Raw genomic sequence first — 22,476 nt, 5'->3', positions numbered from 1 at the left:
AAGGTTCTCATACATCCTCGATATCCCAAATGTAAGAATCTGGTTTGCTCCTTGTTCAGTTCCAAGTAATGGACTCCTGTTATTAAAATTGATTTTTAAATGAAAAGAAGACTTGGAAAGAGGAATGGGGAGGGAGCCGGAGATTCCAAAATAAAAAGCTGTACATCGTCTTGTTTTTGTTTTGACAGTTGCTTTGATGTTGTTTTTGACAGTTGCTTTGATGTTGTTTTTGTTAATGTAACTCTGGCCACTGTTCTGCAAACATACTGAGCAACAATAACTCAAAAGCAAGCAAGGAAACGCAATTTCTTCTTTTTTTTTTTTTTTTAACAATCTACTTTGGAGCTCTTAGAAGACAGTTAAGCACTTGGGAAGATCGCGAATTAAAAAAATCCAACAAAACGAAAACATAAGAAAAACGAATAATCTGCTTCATAGCCTCAACATTTATGCCTGGACTCTCTAATACGTGATTCTCTATGTTTTTGAACTGTCATTTCGTAATCTTCTCTTCGATCATGCAGCATCAGCTGTCAAAGACACGTGGCAGCTGGGCGGAAGTCGCCAGGATAGTTTTAAGCACAATCGTCAGCGATAACCAGCCGTATAAATTGGATTTGAACACGTTATTTCACAGTAGAAGCCTTATTGGAAAATCACATTAGAATTTCAGGTGATAAGAAAATGGAAAGTTCATTTGATCGCCTATTAAAATCTACCTTTGACGTCATAGTCCTTTCTTCTCCCGGAAAGGTTTAAGTGATGCTCGATCAATCCAGCAAAGTCCTGGCGTCAAAGTGCCATACTGTAGCTGTACACCCAAGCTAAAAAGATAAGAATGACCCCAGGGCAAATACATATAAATATATTTTTCTCTTGAGAATTAATGTTGTCCTGAGATAACTCGACGGATAAAATGCATTTCAACGAGAACAGGTCCTTATTAATGTCTCGTGGATTTCTACAGTTTTTCTTGGACCGACGGTAAGTATTTCATAGACTTGTAAAATAAGTTGTTTCAGTTTTCGCCCCGTGACACCGAATTTCCATGTATTTAATCGCCGTTTGCCATCTCAGCAATAATTTTAACCGCGAAATGAATCGAAAGGCCACATCGGGAAAAAGATTCAATTGTCAGGTATTCGAATATGATATGAATTCGGATCGCTAAAATTGCTCTCGTAAAACTCGTATGTTTATCGAAATTTAATTACATCTTTCACTCTTCTCAAACAATGCAAATATTTTCCAATTTTTTTTTGTCCGATGCAGATCTCTTGATTTACACTTTTATGAAAATGTACATTTTTCTATTTTCAATCAATTCCAATCCGCAAAAACGGACCTCAGGAAATAACATAGCACAAAATGATAAACAAAAAGTGAATACAAACTGTTATATCGTTCACATGTAGAAGCAATGAAACTTTGACCCACAACGGAGGTGTCATTCCAGAAGGGAACTCTATCCTACAGAAATTGTAATATCGAGATCAGTGAGATTTGCGCACGGGCCCGGCTGTGAATTTGGATAAAGTGCAACTTCTTTTGAAGCATTAAAAAATCAAATTGGCCAACATTTTCCGCTTCCTTTCCAAACAACCAGGTTAGGATCGGCAGGGAAACAATGATGTGTGTGTGTCTCGGCCAAGCGTGTTGAAATCAGTTTTATCTCTTAATAAATGGGATAATTGGACGCTAAGAATTAAGTGGAACGCTTCGATTTTGTTTTTCACAGCTTCTGTACGCTATTACTTTATGATAATCAACATTCGGCTTTAAAAATCAATTAGCATACGTAATTTGGTGTTAACTTTGTTTAAATTAATAGTATCACACAACGAAATCAGAGCGCGCAGCTCAAAGCAAACAGGCCAAAGTGCATATAGCTTTAATGAGGAGCCCAGTGTAACACACAGACAGAGCTCTTGTCCTTGTGACAGCTACGTGGTAAAAAATCTGCCCGGAGAACTTCTGATTAAAGGGGTAACAGGATTGCATCCGGAAATCGTGGAATAAAACGGACGCTTCTTCAACTTAATAACTCTGGCCCCATTGCATTGTTCCGTTGTCAAGCTCAGAGTTGACAATCGAAGGTAAGCTATAGTAATTTGTTTGTTGTCTGTAGCTATTAGGCGATCGGTCGATGTGTATTTCTGTAACTTGCCCCTTTAAAGGTCTGCTTTTAAACAAAGCTGCTCTGCTCTGGCTCAGGGTTTTTACATGTTTGCTTTCGACCTCGTTTTTCCACCCAAGAACAGTACAGCTTGATACAAAGTTATTTTGGGGCGTCACTTACAAATACCGGACCAAAGTTGAGGAGAACTGATGGAAATTTAATGACTATTATTCTACACTCCTTCATGAAAACATTCTCGGAATTCAGTAATCGACCCTACAATGCCGGTATATGTTTAGGATTTTACTCAAACGCAGGTATGTTGTGGGTAATAAAGACTAAAATTTTGTAAACCTGTCTGAAAGAAACTGTAAACATAGAGAACAATAAGAAATCCATTTGTCTTCACACAATGAATCCAACGAAGAACGAAATGGGTTCCATATGAACACCTTGACAGAGACGCGTTGTAATTTTAATCAAAAGTGTTGGTAAAATGCAAATATGCCTTTTGTTTTTCGAGGATCTTTGCTGCAAGTACCAGATCAAATCAGAACGAATTAACTAAGTTGATCTACGAGATGATTAGCAGCACTGGAAATTAAATTTCTGTTGATAAAAATCAAATTTTTTCATTGCGGTTCTTTTGGGTTGCCATTTGCGTAATCCTGTACTTCTTTAATAGAAATTTGGGTGCGTCATACTAGACGAGGATTTCTTTCATCTAAAAAGACCCTCAGGGAAACTAGGAAATTGAATTTTGCTTGAAACGTTGCATTTGCCGATATTTTAAATTCTCAGATGTCTGTGCGAACTAAGAATTTTATTCTTCAAAATATTCATCTACCAAATGCGGGTTTCTCTCATGGCTGGTAAGCGCACTATTCGTGCCGGCAGCTTGCATGGCAATCTAAAAGGTGGCGGAAATCTGGTATGAAGGTATCAATAGTATCAGTATTCTCTTTTTAATTTTTGTGTATAAATATGAACCTTCTGGAATTGCTGCTTTGTTATTAATCTAAGAATGAGAATTGGGCAATAGAACATTTTGCGGGCATAAACATTATTTGGGCCTGACTTTGGGTCATTTTAGCCAAGTTGAGGGTTAAAACGATTCTGAAAGGGGCCCAAACATATTTATTCTCGAGAACATAAACTGTATTACTGTTGTTATCACTTTGGCGGGTACTGAGAAAATAAAAACTGAAATAATTGTCGTAAAGAGCCAATAAGGATTTGAGTAAAATCGTGTTAACGGCCTTGATTGAGGAAAAGTGTGACCACTTCTAACCTCGTTTCTGCTGTGCATCTGATTGCTTGAGAAGGTACAGCGAACTTTTTAGGCCAAAGCAATCCAGGCCGGTTTACGCTGGATTACTCCCACGAATAACCAAGAAAAAAAATCTGCCCTTACGGTCAAGCAGACTAGAAAACCTTGGGATTGGTTATTAGTTGATCCAATAGCAATTTTCCGAACTAACATCATAAGAGAAGTGTGAAGGAACAACTACAACGACGACTTCATCCGACGAAAAACTCACCGACCTACCCCTACTACCAAAACAAACGACACAGTAACCATACCGCACATAAAAGGCATGTCTGAGAACATCTCGCGCATCCTATAGCTACAACTCTTCAATATCCGCGTCGCCCACAAACCCATCACCACATTACGTCAGTTTCTAACCATCGTTTAAGACCAGGACGAACCGAGGAACAGACAGGGAGCGATTTGTAACATCAATTGCTCCGATTTCCAAGCCTCCTACATTGGAGAGACTAACAGAAACCTCGCAATAAGACTGACTGAACACAGACTGGCGACGAGGAAAGGTAATGTAAACAATCCTGCACTTTGCTGAACATCATCGACTTACAAACCACAACATTGACTGGGACTCTGCGCAATGCTTAACCTGCAGCACTAACTACTTTCAACGACTGACTCTGAAAAGCTGGTTTACTAACTTAGAAGAGACTGCCCTAAACAGGTGTCAACTACTACCGGCTCCATAAAAATGACTTATTCACGACATTAACATTACAAACGAACCGAACAGAACGACCTAACTTTACCGACGGACCGAAACAGACCGGTCACGACCGACTTACGCCACTCGATTCTTACAGCCAATAACATCATGGCAAAACTGACCAATCATTTTACACGAACTGGACTTGGAGCATTCTACTGACAAAAACTATTCACTTGACTCTGATGATGACTTCCGCACAGGTTGTCGAAATGTCAGTCACCACTACCGACAACAGTCCTACTCAGGACTACACTCACCTGGACGATCACACTACACTTTCACATGTTACCCCCGGGTTAAACCATTTACTGTATCATAAGAATTGTAGGGAAGACAGCAAGCAGAATTACTAAGGGTATCTTTGGAGTAAAAGGGTTAAAAAAAGCCTAAATGCAGTGTTTCTATTTCCATCTAGATGACGTCAAACCGAAACAAATCCACGTCGTCCTTAGAGAATGGCATGCCGGGATCCCGAGTCTCCACAGTCGCATTTTTGCCGCGCAAAACTGGAAAGGAGAAACAAAGAACCTCAAATTCTAAATCTCGCCTTGTTAAGATTGCACTTGTCGCCTTACCAATACTTCTCCTCTTAGCTTTGGTTATTGTTCTCGTGATTCTTTTTACTAGTGGCGATAAAAAGGACGATCCAAAGACCAACGGCTTTCGCGCTGGTTGTAGCTTTTCTGAAGAAGCCAAACGTATTGGTTTGGATGTATACCTCGAAGAACTTTTTCAGAAATACTATGAACTAATGCCGGAGAAGATAGGGTCAAAGCCTAGGGTGACTCTCGATGAGATTACGAAACATTATCGACCTTACGATCCCAGTCCAAACGCTATCAAGAACTTCACCGATGAAGTTCGAAGATTGTACGAGAAGATGAAAGAGATCATTGGAAAATCGAATGGATCACGTTTGAAACTACGTGAAAATAAGGCTATGTACGTGGCGCAATATTTGCTGAAGCATTCTTTCGACTGGGGTCCTTTCGAACGAGATTATTACACGGGTGACTGGATGTTTGAGCCAAATTTGTACTGTTGGCAGCCGATTTGTCAGGTGCTTGAAAACTTTCGTTATACGATCGACTCTTTTAAACCCAGTAATCTTAAACAATTGAAGAAGCTTGAAGAACTCTTTAAGAAACACAACGGTACAATTTCACGGTACATTAAGAATCTGAAACTGGGCGTGGCAACTGGAATAGTCCGCTCTGTGGAGTCTTGCAAAGCAGGGATCATTGCAATTAAGAGAAATTATTACGAATTTGCTGTCCACAATGAGACAGGTAAGATTCTAATACCTGTCTGTCTGTTTGCCTGTTTTCTTGTTTTTCTATCTGTTTGTCTGTCTCTCGGCCTGCCTGTCTGGCTCCCTGAGGGCTGAGACGGGTAGGATTCGAATTACCTAGTCAGGCCAAAAGATAATCACTAACAATTGCAAGGGGTCGTTGATTGAGGCGAGGCTGGTTTTCATTTTGGACGAAATTGCAGTTTTACTTGTAGACAGAGAGGTAAAACTTAAGGGTGAAACTGGCTCTAGTTTGCTTTTCCGCAAAATGGATCTGTTTTTTGATGATTCAATTTTACCCAACCATTTTTTGCCTCTCTCTGTCTTCCGGTCTTTCCGTAGGCGGTTGCTTCGTCTTCCAGTCTATCTGTCCGTTTGTCCGTTGTCTGTCTCTTTGAATGCCTCTCTACCAGTCTTCCTCTCTGGCTGTCTTCTTGTCTACCTGTTTACCTTTCTCTCTGCCTGTCTGTCTGTCTATCTGTCTGGCTGGCTGTCAATCTGTCTTTTGAATTGTCTGTATGTCTGTTAGACCATTTGTCCTTTCGCCGTCTATCTGTTTTTATCTGTCCTTCGGTTTGTTTATCATTAGTGTTTTTGAGGAAAATCTCTATGTTATTTAGGAATTTTCAACGAGGGAATAGCAAAAAAAGTCCTTTCAAAAGACTTCACATCAAAAATAACCACCGAAATGAACGCCACGTGGCACGAGATAAGAGGAGAAGGCGTGCGCGAGTCACTCAGACGATTTCTATTGGTTTACCTAGGGGAACCGCTGACTAGACTTATACGGTATGGATAGTAAATTGCTCTAAACCTGTTACGATATACTGTTGGCTTTTCAGAGGGTCATGAAAGCTGATGACTTTGGGAATCAGATAGATATGTTCGCTTCAGTACAGCTTAAGCACAAAGTGTGCCCATGATTCTCAGCGCATCAAAATAGGCATGCGAAGTTAAATTCAGTGACATTTTTTAACAAATTACCTTCTTTCAAGTTAAAACTTGTTAAGATCAAACAACCAGTGGGAAACTTGAATTCAAAAGTTTGAGCGTGCTCGCCGGCGTTTGAAGTAAAATTGAAATTCTCGTGAATTTTCTGGACCAATCACAACACCTCAGTAGTGGCAAAAAATGAAATCGCCCGATTACTGAAAATTGTGGTCAGTGTTTGTCGTTTACGTAGATATGATTCCTAACTGATAAACATGTGGCATCTCCTATTTTAGATATCTTGAGAAGGAACATATTAAATATTGTTACGATGGTGCGACGGGAATCGCAGAATTACCGTTAAGTTTCGTTTACGCCAATGGAGTCCTTGATCGACATCGCCCGACTACTGGGAGCTTTCCGAACGGAGACAAATTCAACGCAAGTACTTCGTACAAAAGACTACTGTCGTTTTTCACCAGTACCACCATTTCACCGGAGGAGTTGAAAGCGATGGGTTACAAGAAACTCAAAGCCTTACTTAGCGAGGTATTTATGTCTGTCTTTGCTACCGTAGAGGGAGCTACGTGCCTGATTGTGAATCGCGAGGTACCCTCTCTTAGCTCTAATGAGAGTCATCGTGTTAAATTATTTGGAACGAGACGTTTTGAAATATCTCGGTACCTTCTCCCTCCTAGAGTACAGGAGTACCAGCGGGAGGGGGTGGGGATTCCTCCAGATGAACATGTAGCAGTACCTTTGGTGGTTTCGTGCTAAGAACATCGTGATAAGTACTGCAAATTATGGCTATTAGGGGCACAAGATTGAACCCCTTTGCAATTAATAAGAATTTTCATTGAAATGTAGGGTTATATTCTGATCTGTAAGAGACGTCAGACAAAAGGCCAAGGATCTTAAAAAGTTTTCTCTTCAAACCGCGAGAATGTAGCATGAAGAAGTTTTCATATCAATGGAAGACTTAGTAGAAAAAGTTTCCCAATATTTGGCCAAGAGCACTGAAAAAGTGTTCATCATGAGAATCTAATACCGGTTGACTTAAACGAAGCAACACCGCAGGATGAACCGTGCATTATGTTAACCCTTTACACCCTACCATCAGTATGCATATTCTCCATACTGTTCTCCATATATTTCCTAGGGTACTGACAAGGAGAATTTGTTTAACAATCAGGAGCTTGTTTAGTCATTTCCTTCATTCGCGTCACCTTAATGAATGATGTTAGGAGAAATTGGATGCCAGTCACTCTGAGGGGCTGGTAACTATTTATCGCTGGAAGGGGGGGAGGGGGGCGGGAGAGAAATTGGAGGATCTTGGTTGAGTCACATTTACCTAATCCACCATAATCCCCCTTCATTGACAGTCAATTTTCTATATTTCCCTATTTGATTTTTTCTTTTTATATAAAAAAATAACTCTATGGTAGCGTATCGATAGGTATGTTGCTCGAACCAGTCAGATCGCCGCATTTGGGTATGTATCTTAAGACTTCTGTTAGACACAACTGATGCTCCTCCGTTACCCCCCTGAAAATCATGTGGCTTCCCTCCCCCCACTAAAAGCCTCCGCCCAACCAGGATTTTAATAATGACTGGTCCTCTAAATGCCAAAGGGGCTCATTACAAAAATAACGTCGTGCATGCGCATACAGCCTGGACCAGTCAGTGACGGGAGCGCCCAGTATGGAGAGGTAAGAGTGAGTTGTGGTAATTTATGCGTTTTTCTTCTTTCAAAGGTAAAGACACTTGCTAAACAGTACACCGGACTCAAAAACGAAGACCAAGCTGTTGTCAAGTTCAGGGAGGTTCTCAAATCACGTGACATGTTCTTTAACCGTGACCCTTTCCCTGATGATGAGTCTGGGGATGAGGCATATATGAAATGCGCTTACCCTGTGGGAGCGCGGGCGTTTTGTCCTGTGCGCTGGAGAGCGCTACAGAAATGGATCAATTACACAAAACACGTAAGTAAAACTTTTGTTAATTCATGCTCTCGCCATGACAATATAATCTTGCGGGGACGTAGCAAGGGAGGGGGGGGGAGGTGTTTGAAACTGGAACTTAATGAAACATTGTAAAATTGCGAAATAGTGGGTGCTAAGTTAAATTTTCTGAGTTGCTACTGTTGCTTTGAAAGTCATCCACTTGGTAAAAAAAACATAAGATTTTCAGAAGAACAGTGCGTCTCTAGGTTATAATGTGCTATCTTTCCTTTAAAAAGGTCGCTGAAGTTCTAACCCCCAAGATAAAAGATCTCTTCTACGATTCCAGTTCAAAGAGAACGACACCATCTTGTGGTATTTCTGTAAGTGGCGATTTCAATCCTCTTGCATGTTTCCATGGCTACGACGCTAAATGCCCAGCAAGTCAGACACTGCCGTTCTTTATGGACGATTTTGGACCAAAATACACAGAGTATACCACGGCATCACATGAACAGCTCCCAGGACATCATTTGGAGGTAACAAAAGCTAGAGGATATCTACCTTTTTGTGCTTGGATACGAGCTACAACATCGACAGGTTTCTTCTCTTTATGCCTTAATTTGTATTTTTCATTTTCTTGATCGCCGTGTGCTTGAAGCGAATCACGTAGAGCAGATAACGGTCGACAAAACGAAGGGCGAGAACGATCTCTTCTCGAACCCACCCTTGCCAGCAGAGTCTTACGTGTGCTCAGGTTCCACTCGCGGCTTTTCTGTTTGGTGGCTTCGCTCGCTGTTTTCATGTGCTCTTCATTTGATGAGTGCTTTTTTCTTTTTTTGTTTTTCCTTTTGGACATGTTGGATTTTATCTCAGCCTATAATTCCCCCTTCCGCTGTGTTTTGTGAATGGGGGTTTGATTTTGGTTTCGTGTGCCTGGAATGCACTCAAACCTCACTTCAGTATACCTCACGCAAGAAGACAGTAAGCCATGAGCCCTGCCAGATACAGAGCACCTCTCAATTGAATGTCGAAAGAAATCCCTTACGCCCTGTCATTGGTATAGAAAACTCACGCAAGAGCAAAAGTAAACCAATCCTGACTTGGTTACGCGCCTATTTCAGTGTCTCATCGGCTCATGTTGATAATTTTATTCTATTTCCATCTGTCATCCTAATTAATATGGTGGTTGTTCTACGACATTAACCAAAAATGCACTTTAACGTCACCTGAGAGATTGTTCTCGCTTTCCCGGATTTCGTCACGGGTGTCTGACAGTCATGATGTGTTCCTCTCTATTTAATATCAGGTCCAAGGTTTTAGCGATAATTTTCAAGACTCTTGTAGAGATGCAATATCCTGGATATCTTCTGGAAACTATGTTCCTCCTTTCACCGAGGGATGGGCAACTTATGTCGAATACCCTTTGATGGCCAGAGATACGAATGCGTATGTCAATATATTGGATAAAGATATTCTGTTACAGAAATATGGGATGTTGAAATATCAGGTAACGCATGCGAAAATGACACGCGTATTCTATGCCATAGTGAGTCAATGAGTTCGAGTGGTTAGGGCGCTGGACTTGTTATCTGGGTGGTCCCGCGTTCAAGCCTACCACCTTACTCGGTTGCCCCGAGATCAACTCCTTGGTTGCACTATGTAAACAGTCGACTGATCTGCCTCCTTCTAGTTGAGATGTTTAAATACCACGTTTATTTGCCTGTTTACTATTTATTTTTGTTGGCCCTAAAAAGCCCCATTGAGGGAGTAGTCCATTAAAATTACTATACAAACGGACTCCCACATATTTCAAAATAAAGTATTTCTTTTTCACTAACTCCGTTTCATAAAGTCAATAAAGATGGAGCACTTGATAATTGAGACTTTTAATTTCAAATTTAATAGAAGATTAAATTCTCCCTAAACTGAACGCATTTTCTAGCAAAGGGGTCTTAATAACAGACATTTTCATCAGTTTTTGAGTGTTATCTTGATTCACTATGAAGTTCTCTTTGCGAAATTGCGAGGAAATGTATAGCAACCACAAGAGAGAATTGCACGTCATGGGAGTCAAAGGGAAGTTAAACGATTATAGAGAGAAATTTTATGTAAAGCAAATTAGCAAGGAAATTTGAATAAAGTGAAACGAAGCGAATTTATTGAAGCGAAACTACCGATAAGAGAAAGACACACCTCGCTGCTTCGTTACAACAAGTAAGAAATCCGTCTTTTCTCATTTCATTTGCTATTTACTATATAAGGTACCAATACATTACACACTGATCACAGAGCATGTGTGCATTACCATTTCGCTTCAGATCCTCGCTGCTCTACGATCAGTTCTGGACAGTGGCGTTAATTACTTCGGAATGACGCGTGAAGAAGCCACGAACCTTTACGCGCAGTACGCTTGGGACGACAGTGACCTGGCTTTTAAGGACATTACTCGGTTTCAAAACGCTCCAGCAGTTGTCATGAGTTATATGATTGGCCAAGAGACGTTCGTCAAATTAAGGCAACAAGCCCAAAGAGAACTGGGGGAGAACTTCTCGATAAAAGAGTTTCACTACCAAATCCTACGTCAAGGAGAGATCCCTTTGGAATACATGGAAGAACACATTTCGCGTTTCATCAAATGTAAGAAGGGCTCCTCGGAGCGTATTTGTGCAGAAATACTCTCATAAAAATCTATGAAAGTAGCTATGTTTTAAATAATTTCAAGCAAAACTACACAAAATTGTGAGAAATAACTTGTTTCCAATGAGCTCTAAATTCTCCAAAATAACCTTAAGACACACTGACTCAGTTATGATGGAGAAATTTGTGATTTGCTCTGGGAAAACAGATTGAAATTTGATCCCTTTGCATGGAGCAGAAGCACTATAAACTAGATATTTATATTCAAGTTTCTGATGGAGGTTAATCAAATTGTTCAGTGTGAACAAACAAAAAACAAACAAATAAATGCAAACAAACAGAAAGAAATATGATATCCGCCGTATTAAAGTGTATTTGCTACCATTCTTACATTTCACGTTTAATTTAAAAATTAATTCAGTACTGGACACACTTTTAGAAGCTCTGGTAAATTGAAAGATACTGGAATATATAACCCACAGAGACTCTGAAAATTTGTAATATAAATAAAAAAGACGTACCGTAATATGCTAGGGATCGGTAGAAAAGCTGTTATGGTTTAAGTTATTCTTAATGGTTGCATGCGCATCTATATTATGAAGAGCTGTATGGGTAATCATTAGCGCGCAAATCTTAGGTTCTTAAAAGAACACCGTGGAATTCCACGGTCATTCTCGCTCCGCCGGCCAATGGAAAAATCAACATGTACCGATTCCCAGTGTAGATTTAAAAACAGTTGTAGGATAAAAGATTGAAGTTGTACAGTTAAACAAAAAGTCTCAAAGCAGAATCTATGTAAAAGAGAAATGATCTTTAGCGGATATAATCGCCTACTAAGGTGTTGTAAATAATATAAGTTAGATTTCTCTCATTTACTTCTAATAAAGGAAACTGTGCCATTGATACTGTGTTAAGTTGTCTTCCATGAGAAACGTGTGTAGTCACCATTGGTAACCTTGTAATATAAGACAACTTATTACATCGTTCGCAGCGCCCTTGGGCAAGATGAAGCGAATGCTGTGTTCTGATTTTCTACCCGAGCGGGCAAGATGGGTCTGTCTTGGCCGCTCGGGATTGCCCGCATTGATCCCGCGCATGAAAAAAAATTGAATTGAAACTACGTTTGTAATTCTTGAACAATTTCGGCGATGAAAACGCAAAAAGTGGCAGAAGATAGACAAAACAAAGAAAACAGAAACGACTCTCGTGAGTTGGTTGTGCTACAAACACAGTTGGCTTTCTTTCCACGCTCTCGAAGTAAACAAGTTATTCCTAATTCTTATCAAAGCGAAAACTTTTGCGATGTAATAAATCCTTATCAACCAAACTTGTTTGGTAAAGATAGCTAAATATTAGCCTCGTTCTTTTTTCGTATTCTTCGTCTCGGTCCATAAAAATGCAAAAAAAGAACTCGGCCAATATCCAGCCATCTTGACCTCCGTCACGCTTGGTTAACAACTCATACATACAGCCCCTACCGGGCATTTTGCATCTTTCTTCAACGTCTTTCTTGATGTTGCGTGACGTGACCATAAATGGTTGACAAAATGCAAGGTATGCTAGGACTATGACCTATGCCTCGACGCTATTTCCGTCAGTAAAATTTGTCCCTCATGCTTGCTGCAGATTTGATCCATTCACTTTAGTGAAGATGTTCCTGAAGGCCTGTTGGAGTGCGGTGCACTTTCGTTTCACATGTGAGACCTTTCTCAGCAAATTCAGTGTTCTCGATACCACAACAGTTAAATAAGCAGAAAGAAGTCGTCAAATAAAACAATTTATTTCGAGCTCGAAACATACCAAAACCAAGATAATCGCCACAGAAAAAATATACCGAAGCCCGCGGTTCTCGGCGGCAAAACCGCAAAAGGGCGGGAAAACGAGTGATACTTAAACAAATCCTTCTTCAACATTTAGATAAAAAAGATTTGCAATACCTTCCTATTCTTCGTTTGTCCACGCAACCTTACGAACCTGTTGGGTCTCCGCAGGAGTAATATCAATCGTGTTGGATCCTTTCCGTGGAGAAATTTTACCATTTCCTTTCCTGCCAGAGTAGTTTGAACGATTCAGACTTCCATTTTCTTTACCTAAAGCACTGTGGTCTGTCTTGCTTAGCGCTAAAACTTCCAATATATATATTTCAGATGACAGAGAAGGTCTCGTTGTCTTAGATATTCTCTTATTTTTCCCACCAGGAACTGAGTTAGAACTTTTGTCGTGTTCATCCTCACCTAAATCCTTAGTCGCGTTTATCTTGGTTAAGTCTATAGGATAATGTTTGTAGGGAGATTGTCGTAAGTCTACGTGCGATTATCCCCTTTTACTTACTCAGGCATGTTGTTACTAAATCTTTTAACTTCCTTCTCGCCTTCATGGGACAAGTTCTGCGCTGGCCCAACTAACGCATGCACTTTCGCGCCTCTAAGGTTTTTCCCCCTCTTTCGCTTGCCTGCATGGTTTAAACTTATAGAGGTTCCATCACTATTGACTTCAAGAGAGTTTCTACCCTCTCCTATTTCAATGTTGTTCTTTAATGCTCCGTTCTCGACACTATTCTGGCCGTCTGGCTCCTCTTTGCATTCGCTGGGTCCAAAGAGATCTTTAAGGAACTGCTTGACGGAACACAAGACTCAAGGTAAACGAAGATAGTAAATAATCGGGTTGACAGCGCACGAGAAGTAAGCACAAAACCATGCGATGAATGCAAACCAGATTTGCCCCTGGTTCACTTCCTGAAGGCTTGTAATTGCGAACACAACAACTGGGATCGATGTGGCAGAACAAATACGCAGCTATTAATGTAATGGAGATCGTTTTCATCGCTTTTACGTCTTGTTTTAGTCGAGCCTCAGCCTGCGCAGTAGATAGGTTCATTACTCCCCTATACAAAAAAATAAATGTTGGTTATGCAATAATTTCTTTTTACATGATATCATGGATAAAGTTATTCTTGAACCCAGACCTTCTGCTTCAAAGCTTACATTTCTGGCACAAATTTTTGTACCCGTTCAGGACAGGTATGCACAAAATTTGAATTTGCATTTTTCCTCTATAGAAAGGTGTCATTTACTTGCGAGTTTACAATGCCTTATAGAATTAAAAGATGCACAGTACCAAGAGAAGGTAAGGAGACTATTAGTTTCTCTTGACAGTACGTGATAGAATGACACAAACTAACGCCGCTGTCACTGCCTCGAAATACGTTTTGTCGATGACTCTTTCTTGTCACAGTATCGCAAAGATTGTTTTATGGAGTCTGTATCTCCAAAACAGCGCAATACTAAATTATGCATAGGACTGCTCCTGATAGGAGAATCGCAAGTCAAAAATGACCCAGTCCCCAGACTTAAACCTTCTTTTTCACAACCTGGTAGAATATTAGGTTTAAAGTTACAAAATAAAGTCTCCTGAGTTAAAAGTCACCTTTGAACTTAACTTTGTCTTGCACAGTGATTAAGTCGCTAGGAAAAAAATAAATGAGCTCCACAAGATGCCCATCTGAGTAGTCTGCCTTAAATTTCTAAGTCGGCATTAACAACAACAAGTACCAAAACTAAGGCACGTTGGCCAACTCAAAGAACACTAAAACGAATTGCAGCAGAGTGAGCTTGATAGTCTACAATGCCATTTTTTAAAGTTTACTTCAATTTGTCATGTGGTCGTAATCAAGCAAATAAGACTGCTGAATAAAGGCTGATAGTTTCTAAAGAAACTGTTTGGGGCTGGGTCGGTGGGGGTTACGAAATGATTTGAATATATCAACAAAGTTGAAATGGTAAATTGGCCACCGTTGCGGTTATAAAAGCTGACGTTTCGAGCGTTAGCCCTTCGTCGGAGCGAATAGATAAAATTATGGGTTGTGTGTGCTTTTAAAAGCAGGAAATGGAGCTACGGGATTGGTGGGAACATGGCAACGAGAAAAACACGAATAAATCAGTGGAATGAAAAGCGTTCGTTGATGCCTGTGGGATTTAGACTGCCGGTTTGAAAGATGAGATTTTGTTCAAGAGTTTTGCGGCTTTCCGTGCTACCTAAGTGTAAGGAGAGACTGCAGATTGCCATACGTTGCTTAGAATGATTGGGTAAATTAAAATGTCTAGCGACTGGTTTCGATGTGTCCTTGTCATTCCTCTCCACGTCGCGAAGATGTTCTCGGAATCAGTCACCAAGTCTTCTGCCTGTTTCGCCGATGTAAATATTTTTGCAATAAGTGCAAGTTATGCAATAGATTACATTGGCGGAGGTGCACGTGAAGTGATCGGTGATCTTAATGGATCGTTTGGGTCCCGATATTTTCTGAGTGTTGTGAATGAAAGACTATTAAGACCGCTGGTTTGCTAAAGGTAGGTTAATAAATCGCACACTTACATAAGATCAGCTTGTTGCCAACCTTAAGTAAGGCAACAGTTAGTAAAAATAAATTAAGAAAACGCCGTCTTGATTGTTGATGTTTTTAACTGTTATAGATTCCTAAGCTTCCTCAAAAATTGTTGAAGTACGTGGAATCCAGGCCTGCAACGAACGATAGCCACTATAGAACTGACGGTGCAGCAACTGTTGGGATCATTCCTGAGCTCAACCGAGCAAGAAGTCCCGGAGAATCTCGAGATGGGCTCGTGAATCTGCTTATCATCGCCATTCCGGTTTTACTATACACCGTTTTGGTTCTGATTTTCATGTTCGTTCCGAATAGGGACCAAAAACCACCTTATGTGTCCACGCGGTGCACTCCCTTTGCAGAGTCAAACAGCTCCAAGCCGACGGAGACTCTGAAGAATATCCAAACCGGCCGAGTATTATTGTGTGTTATGGCCAGAGAGGATTTACATGAAACCCGGGGTAAAGCCCGACGAGATCCGAGTAACGTTCCGACCATGGGTCCCGCGCCCGAGCACTATCAAGACCAACACCGACACAGCAAGGAAACTACTCGCAGAACTGAATTCTTTAAAGATCAACACGACGTTGTTAAAGGTTCGAGAAAGAAAAGCTGTTCACCTTGCTAAGGGAATTTTATTGAATAACAATGGCTGGCCCTCTTAGGGCAAAACAAATACGCAGGGGACTGGCTATTAGGACCTGATTTTTTCTGTTGGCAACCTATTCGCGAGGTATACTTACAATACGTATCAAAGTTAACTGAAAAAGTCGTTTTTAATCAAGTTTATGATCACATGGGTTCAAATGCTATTTTTCGTGCGCTTTAATCCTCTTACAGACCATTCCATAGCACTGAAACTGCACTTATCAAAGTTATGAATGATATTTTGTTAAAGATGACTTCCCAACATGTCACTATGTTAATTTTATTGGATCTCAGTGCTGCCTTTGACACTGTTGATCATCAAATACTTTTAGAGAGGCTATCTGACGAGGTTGGCATACGTAGGACTGCTTTAAACTGGTTTAGATCGTACTTGTCTGATAGAAGTCAGCCCGTTTCTGTACGAGGGGTTCTTTCTCGTCCTTTTGACTTGAACTGCGGGGTACCTCAAGGCTCATGTTTGGGGCCTTTGTTATTCATAATATATGCGTCCAAGCTGTTTAAGATTGTGGAACATTATCTTCCCGATGCTCACTGTTTTGCAGACGATACGCAGCTGTATCTGAGTTTTAAACCAATTGGCAACACTGCTCAAGCCGATGCTATACAAGCTATGGAAAAGTGCATTGATGCAGTGAGGAAATGGATGGTTCGAGATCGGTTGATTATCAATGATGATAAAACGGAGTTTTTGTTTGTCGGCACACGACAACAGCTTGATAAATTAGATTCGTGTTCCATTACTGTGGGAAATAATCGTATCAGTCCGAACTCATGTGTCAAAAACCTTGGATCGTGGTTTGACAGCAACTTAAGCATGACTGATCATATAAACAAGGCTTGTAATGCGGCATTCTATCATTTACATCACTTGAGACGTATTAAGAAATTCCTTTCGAGAGATTCTTTAAATACTTTGGTTCATGCTTTTATAACCAGCCGCCTTGATTATTGTAATGATTTATTGTTTGGCTTACCAAAGGTGCAGATCGCTAAATTACAGCGTGTTTAAAATGCAGCAGCAAGACTTATTCTTGGCGTCGGAAAATTTTCTCACATTACACCGGCGCGCTTTTTGAGCTGCACTGGCTGCCCGTTTCTTTACGTATCGACTATAAGATTTGACTTTTGACTTTTAAATGTATTTATGGCCTAGCGCCAACTTATCTTAGTGATCTTATTAGTATAAAATCGAATTCATCATTATACAATCTTAGGTCCACTAGTAAGCTGTTATTGGACCATCCCAAGGGAAAGATGCTTACAACATTGGGAGCAACTGGAGATCGTTCTCAGCAGCAGCTCCGAAACTCTGGAATGGCCTACCTATGGAGCTTCGTCAAGTAACATCACTTAACAGTTTTAAATCTCGACTTAAAACCTATCTTTTTACGAAGTATTTTTATAGTCTGTAACTTAGTTCAATTTATTCTCACTGTAATGTATTTTCGCTTTCTCTTAAACATATGATTGTAAAGCGCTCAGTATTGATCAGCATATGTAAATACGCGCTATGATTATTATTAATTATTATCATATGCGCCTCTGAGTTCAGTGATCGGGTATTTCAAGCCAAGCAACTTGACTGATCTGAAAAAGTTGGACGAACTCTTTGACCAGCTCAACGAGACATTCGAGACAAACATCGAAAACTTAAAACTGGGCTTGCGTACTGGGTACGTGAGTAACAAAGAGGCTTGTGAGATTGGTTTGCATAATTTGCAGTACTTCAATTCATTTGCCGAAATATTGCTCTGGAAAACGAAACAGGTAGGGAACTATCGAGCCCGTTTATCATATAAAGTACAAAAATACCTTCAAGTTGCCAGAGAATACGATGCATTTTTCAATAAGAAAGCAAAACACGAAAGGGGAATGATGGAAATGGATGGAAAAGGAAAGGATGGGAAAGATAAGACCAGATTTCAAATGATTATTCACGAGCCGTGAGATAACTTCTTTTGTCTCACCAACATGACAATTTCATAAACGTCTATAAATCATCTATCAATCATCTATTAGCTGTCTGCTCTAGATTACTTTGTTATTCATCGTTGTTTTCCACCATGGTTCCAATGTTCAATAATTTTGCTGTTGACCAAGCGTGAGGTCAAGATGGCTGGATACGGACTGCGTCTACTTTTTTATGTTTTCATGGACCGAGACGAAGTCGAACCGTCTTCTGCAGCTTTTTGCGACTCCATCGCCAATACTGTTCAAAACTTTCAAACTTTGTAAATCCGCTCCACACAACTGTTTTTTTTTTTAACGAGATCAAAGCGAGCAATCTCGTGGGGGCAAGATGGGTCCATCTTGCTCACTTGCGCAGCCAATCATGATCAGGGCATAGGATTCGTCCTCGCGGGGATTTCTCATACAGTAGTCAAGGTGCTAATGGTGTCTTTGTTAAAAATCTTTGTCATCTCATATATTTTCGTTATAGGTGTCTTCAGAGAAGCTTTCTCAAAAGTTGTTCAATCTGAAGAACATTTACGACAAATTGTCTAGTGATGTTAAGAAAGAATGGAAAGACGAGTAAAACCAGGATGTTGCGACTTACTTCAACCGCTCTCTTGTTGCGAAGATTTGGAAACGCGACTGTGAGAATGCCACAGTATGTTTCGCATGATCTTGCCTCTTTCGGGTCAATTTTCTAAGTCAAGAGTTTTCAAGGCCACAGACGGCGTACTATTACGTCTGTTTCTCCCCGCACGAGGGATTAGGCTCCTCCTTATTCGTTTATTATAGGCAACTGCTAAAGCGATACCCAGTGCAATTCTAAGCTGGTCGTTTTACTTATTTATTACATCAGATATGTGATCGGAGAACACCTGAGCAACTGTTCCCCAGAGACAGTGGCCAGCGGTCTGAAAAAATACCTCTGTCTTATGTGTACCAAAACTTAGCCGCCGATACCAGTCAACCGGCAAGGGAGAAACTCCCCACTGGTGAGCCACTCCATGGTAGTGATACACAAAAATCACTGATGAGAGTTTTTACAACATTTGATATCACACCAGAGCAATTAAGGAAAAAGACTCAAGAACGCTTGAACGAACTAAATCCACAGGTGAACTGTAGGAGCTTGGCGCACTATCTTGTTTCTTCAGCAGCATGTGATAAACTCAAGCTGTGACAGTTTACTGTGTGATTATCTGAAACCTAAAATTGCTCACTTGATGAGGCAACCAGGTGAAGCCTGCATTGAGATATTTGCGGGTTTAATCGTTTGTCTCATTACAATTAAAAAGCCCAGCGGCTGATCAGAGGCGGAGCAGAGATTTGCGGTAATCGGCCAACTTGTCGGAATAATATGTATTTATTGACTTGGTTTGGTCGGGTCGGAGGGGAAAACATTTAGCATAAGGTCGTGTCATTCGAACCAAGCGCAGCCTTACTCCCCATTTCAGTTGCAATGCCCTTGAATCGCTCCATATTACAAAATAACTCAAATGTGTTTTGCTCTTTATCAACCAGGCTGAGAAACTGGCTCAAGATTACACCGGTATCAATAACAACGTCACTGCCATAACACTTTTATGAAAGAAATGCAGGACCAGAAAATGTACTTGAACGACAAACCCTTTCCTGATAACAAGACTGGCAAAGAGCCCTTTGTCAAATGCTCTGACGACGCAAGTAGTGCCGAGGCTTATTGCCCTAAAAGATATAAAGCAATGCAGGCTTGGCGTGATAAACAATTCAAAAGAGGTGAGTAGCATTGGAAGGCCGTTGAGTTCCCAAGTGATGAACAGTCGCCTGGTTAACTCAAGCTGTGGAGAGCCAGACTGTCTCGCGGGAGATGGGGGTTTTGCGCCCCAGACCGGAACGAAACTCAGGATCTGAAAATAACTGAGGAGAGAGTGCTACCTTTGCCATGACATTTCAAAATTGCTGGACGTTCTATTCTTCTCGAATGAGGAAAATAATTCGCAGCCTCCGTCCCCTGGATCTTCTCTGTACTGCTTAGCAGGGGACGTTGAAGAACATTCGCACCTCGCCCAGAGAGCAGTGAACGTAACTTTCCGTATCGTGGTCTGGCCTTGTTTCCACAAACTTCTAAATTGGGGGACCAAATTAACCTAAATTTATCAAATTTATCGAAACAACTTTCATTTGTTGACTAGATCGTTTACAGTAGTGATAAGACCAGGTCACTTCCGTGATACTTACTTAGGTATGAGGCCTCGCTGTGCGTTCACTCCGTTCGCGCTGAAAGCTCCGCTATTAAGTTAGTTTTGCTAGGATAACGAGGATTATATACGTTATATTTTACTGACAGGTTCAAAGCTTCACGGAATATTTCCAAAGTGACTGTCAAGACCCAATTGCTCGGCTAAACGCCGCAAACTACTTTCTGGCTTTAACAGAAGGCTGGACTGCTAATGCGAAGGACCAGCTGTATCCAATCAACACAATACTTTGCAGCACCAAAACAAATAAAACAATTCTGCGTCAGAAGTATGGAATGTTATATTATCAGGTAAGTAATTTTTCCGGGAATGGCTGAATGCGTTAAGCGTCTCTGACGGCACCAGACCTCAACATTTGTTAAAAGTACTAGTCCAAACGTATAGGCGGATTCATGCTGACGTCATTGTTTACATTTTTGCTCATTTGCATACGGCTGTGCGTAAATAAGGAAGCATGTTAGATACAAATTGACTTCAGGAAGCTAAAGAGCTAGAAAACCTTAGTACATGGTAAACTTTTTAGCTCTTTGGGTGTAATATTCAAGGAGAAATAGTCCATCAAAAACTGCAACATTTCTGGGTGGCAAAAGCGCTAATGAGCTCATACATTCTATGTAAAATTTTGAGTTTTTAAACCCATGTTGCACAAAAAGTATTCAATGCATCAGGCTCGTATTCATTGGCCGAGTTAATCGTACTTTGACCTTTCGATATTCAGAACTGATTTAGTTTTAGCTCTATCAGAAACTGAATTGCTTATGCTAATGAGGCAAATATTGTAAACACGGATTCCCCTATAATAGACATGCTCCAAAGGATTAAATCGGTTTGCATAAATTTTTCCTCGCAGTTAATTCACGCCTCGATTTACACTCGGTCTATGGGAAACCCGTCAGCGAGATACGTGAGTTGTCACCGCAAGTACATATGGGAAGACCATCACCACCAAGTAATTGGGAAGTCGTCAGGGCATCGAAGGAATTGATATTGCTTTGGGAGGTGAATATGTGAAGTACAGAGGTGCCTTTAAATATCTTGGTGTTATTCTGGACAGTAGCCTTTCGATGAATCAGCATATCGATCATGTAAAGAAGAAAGTTTCTAAGATGTTGGGGATTCTCTCAAGAGCACGGCCATCATTAACAATCGAATCTGCGAACAGACTGTTTAAATCGATGATTCTCCCAATCCTGTATTACTGCAGTGGTGTCTTCCATAGATGTGGCAAAGGAAACGAAGAAGGTTTAGAATGTCTACAAAGGCGAGCTGGGAGAATAGTATTGAATAATGCCTATTTATCCACCGAACAGATGTTTACAAGCCTTGGTTGGGAAACTCTCGCCAATAGAAGAGAAATCCACATCATTAATCTGGTAGAAAAGTGCTATAAGGGACTGGCTCCAAGTTATTTTATTAAATATTTTCAATCTAAAGGACATGATATTCATGACTATAATATTAGGAATAAGGACAGATTAGTTAATGACAGGGTTAAATTAGGATCAACCAAAAGAGCATTTTTTTTTATAAAGGGGCCGATATATTTAATGATAATCTATGAATCTAGTTCTAGTCTTCCTCTCTCTTTTTATATATATGTTCTTAGATTGTGTATGTGGCTTCTGTGACTTTTACACACTGTTTTTTGTTTTCCGCAGGACACATGTTGATAGCACTTTTTTTTCACTGAATTGGTTATCCTGCATAAATATGTTGTTGTTATTATTATTATTATTATTATGAGATTTTCCGCGAGGGGAAATTTCCGTTGGATTATTTTGAGGGACATATTACAGCATACATTGCTTGCAAGAAAAAACCTACTCAAATTGCCTGTAAGGAAATGTTATGAATTAGACATCAAGGCGGTTTTTATAAATTATTTTGATTCAATTTTGCTTTCAGGATGAGGTAAAGAAAGTGCATACTTTTAGCAGGGTCATTTCCGTGCATTTCAAGCCTCTGCAGGGAAATGAGGCCTCTCCACGGAAACGAGGCCTCTCCAGGGAAACGAGGCAGATTGCTTCAGTTATTCGATAAAAAAACTGGTTACGCAAATAAAATCAGTTTGACAAAAATAGAGTTTGAAAGATAGCACTCTCTGAATTCAGAAATGGCCCACTCCGTTAAAAACCCGTCAAGAATGTGGAAAGATCTTTGCTGGCTCCCTTTCGAACATAAACTGTGGGAAGAACTTTTTTGTCATCTTTCGCTTTTATGAATCCTTTTAATAATTTTTTTCGTGAACTTCTTTCATAGAGGTGGGTATGAATGGTT

The 22,476-nt window shown here is 40.3% G+C and overlaps 1 protein-coding gene and 1 pseudogene across 3 annotated transcripts; both read left to right on the top strand.

The window, feature by feature from the left end:
* Positions 1-808: 808 nt before the first annotated feature.
* Positions 809-11,151, top strand: LOC111342593 (uncharacterized). Of its 3 annotated transcripts, XM_022949690.2 has the most exons (9): positions 809-984; positions 1,832-2,096; positions 4,574-5,447; positions 6,070-6,238; positions 6,676-6,928; positions 8,134-8,361; positions 8,619-8,858; positions 9,629-9,829; positions 10,641-11,151. In XM_022949690.2, exons 3-9 carry the CDS (start codon positions 4,574-4,576, stop codon positions 11,004-11,006), a joined length of 2,331 nt encoding a protein of 776 aa, XP_022805425.2. In that variant the 5' UTR covers positions 809-984; positions 1,832-2,096; the 3' UTR covers positions 11,007-11,151. The 3 variants fall into 3 exon arrangements, with proteins under 3 accessions (XP_022805425.2, XP_022805424.2, XP_088617404.1); XM_022949689.2 differs by lacking the exons at positions 809-984; positions 1,832-2,096 and adding an exon at positions 2,945-3,058; XM_088761278.1 differs by lacking the exons at positions 809-984; positions 1,832-2,096 and adding an exon at positions 3,835-3,955.
* A 2,331-nt stretch (positions 11,152-13,482) lies between these two features.
* On the top strand, positions 13,483-22,239 carry LOC148729977 (uncharacterized; annotated as a pseudogene).
* Positions 22,240-22,476: the final 237 nt, after the last annotated feature.

The sequence above is a fragment of the Stylophora pistillata genome, chromosome 5 (assembly GCF_964205215.1).
Source record: "Stylophora pistillata chromosome 5, jaStyPist1.2, whole genome shotgun sequence".
NCBI classification, from domain to species: Eukaryota; Metazoa; Cnidaria; class Anthozoa; order Scleractinia; family Pocilloporidae; genus Stylophora; species Stylophora pistillata.
Note: the sequence above shows the minus strand (reverse complement) of the source record. Positions and strands in the feature narration are given on the sequence as shown.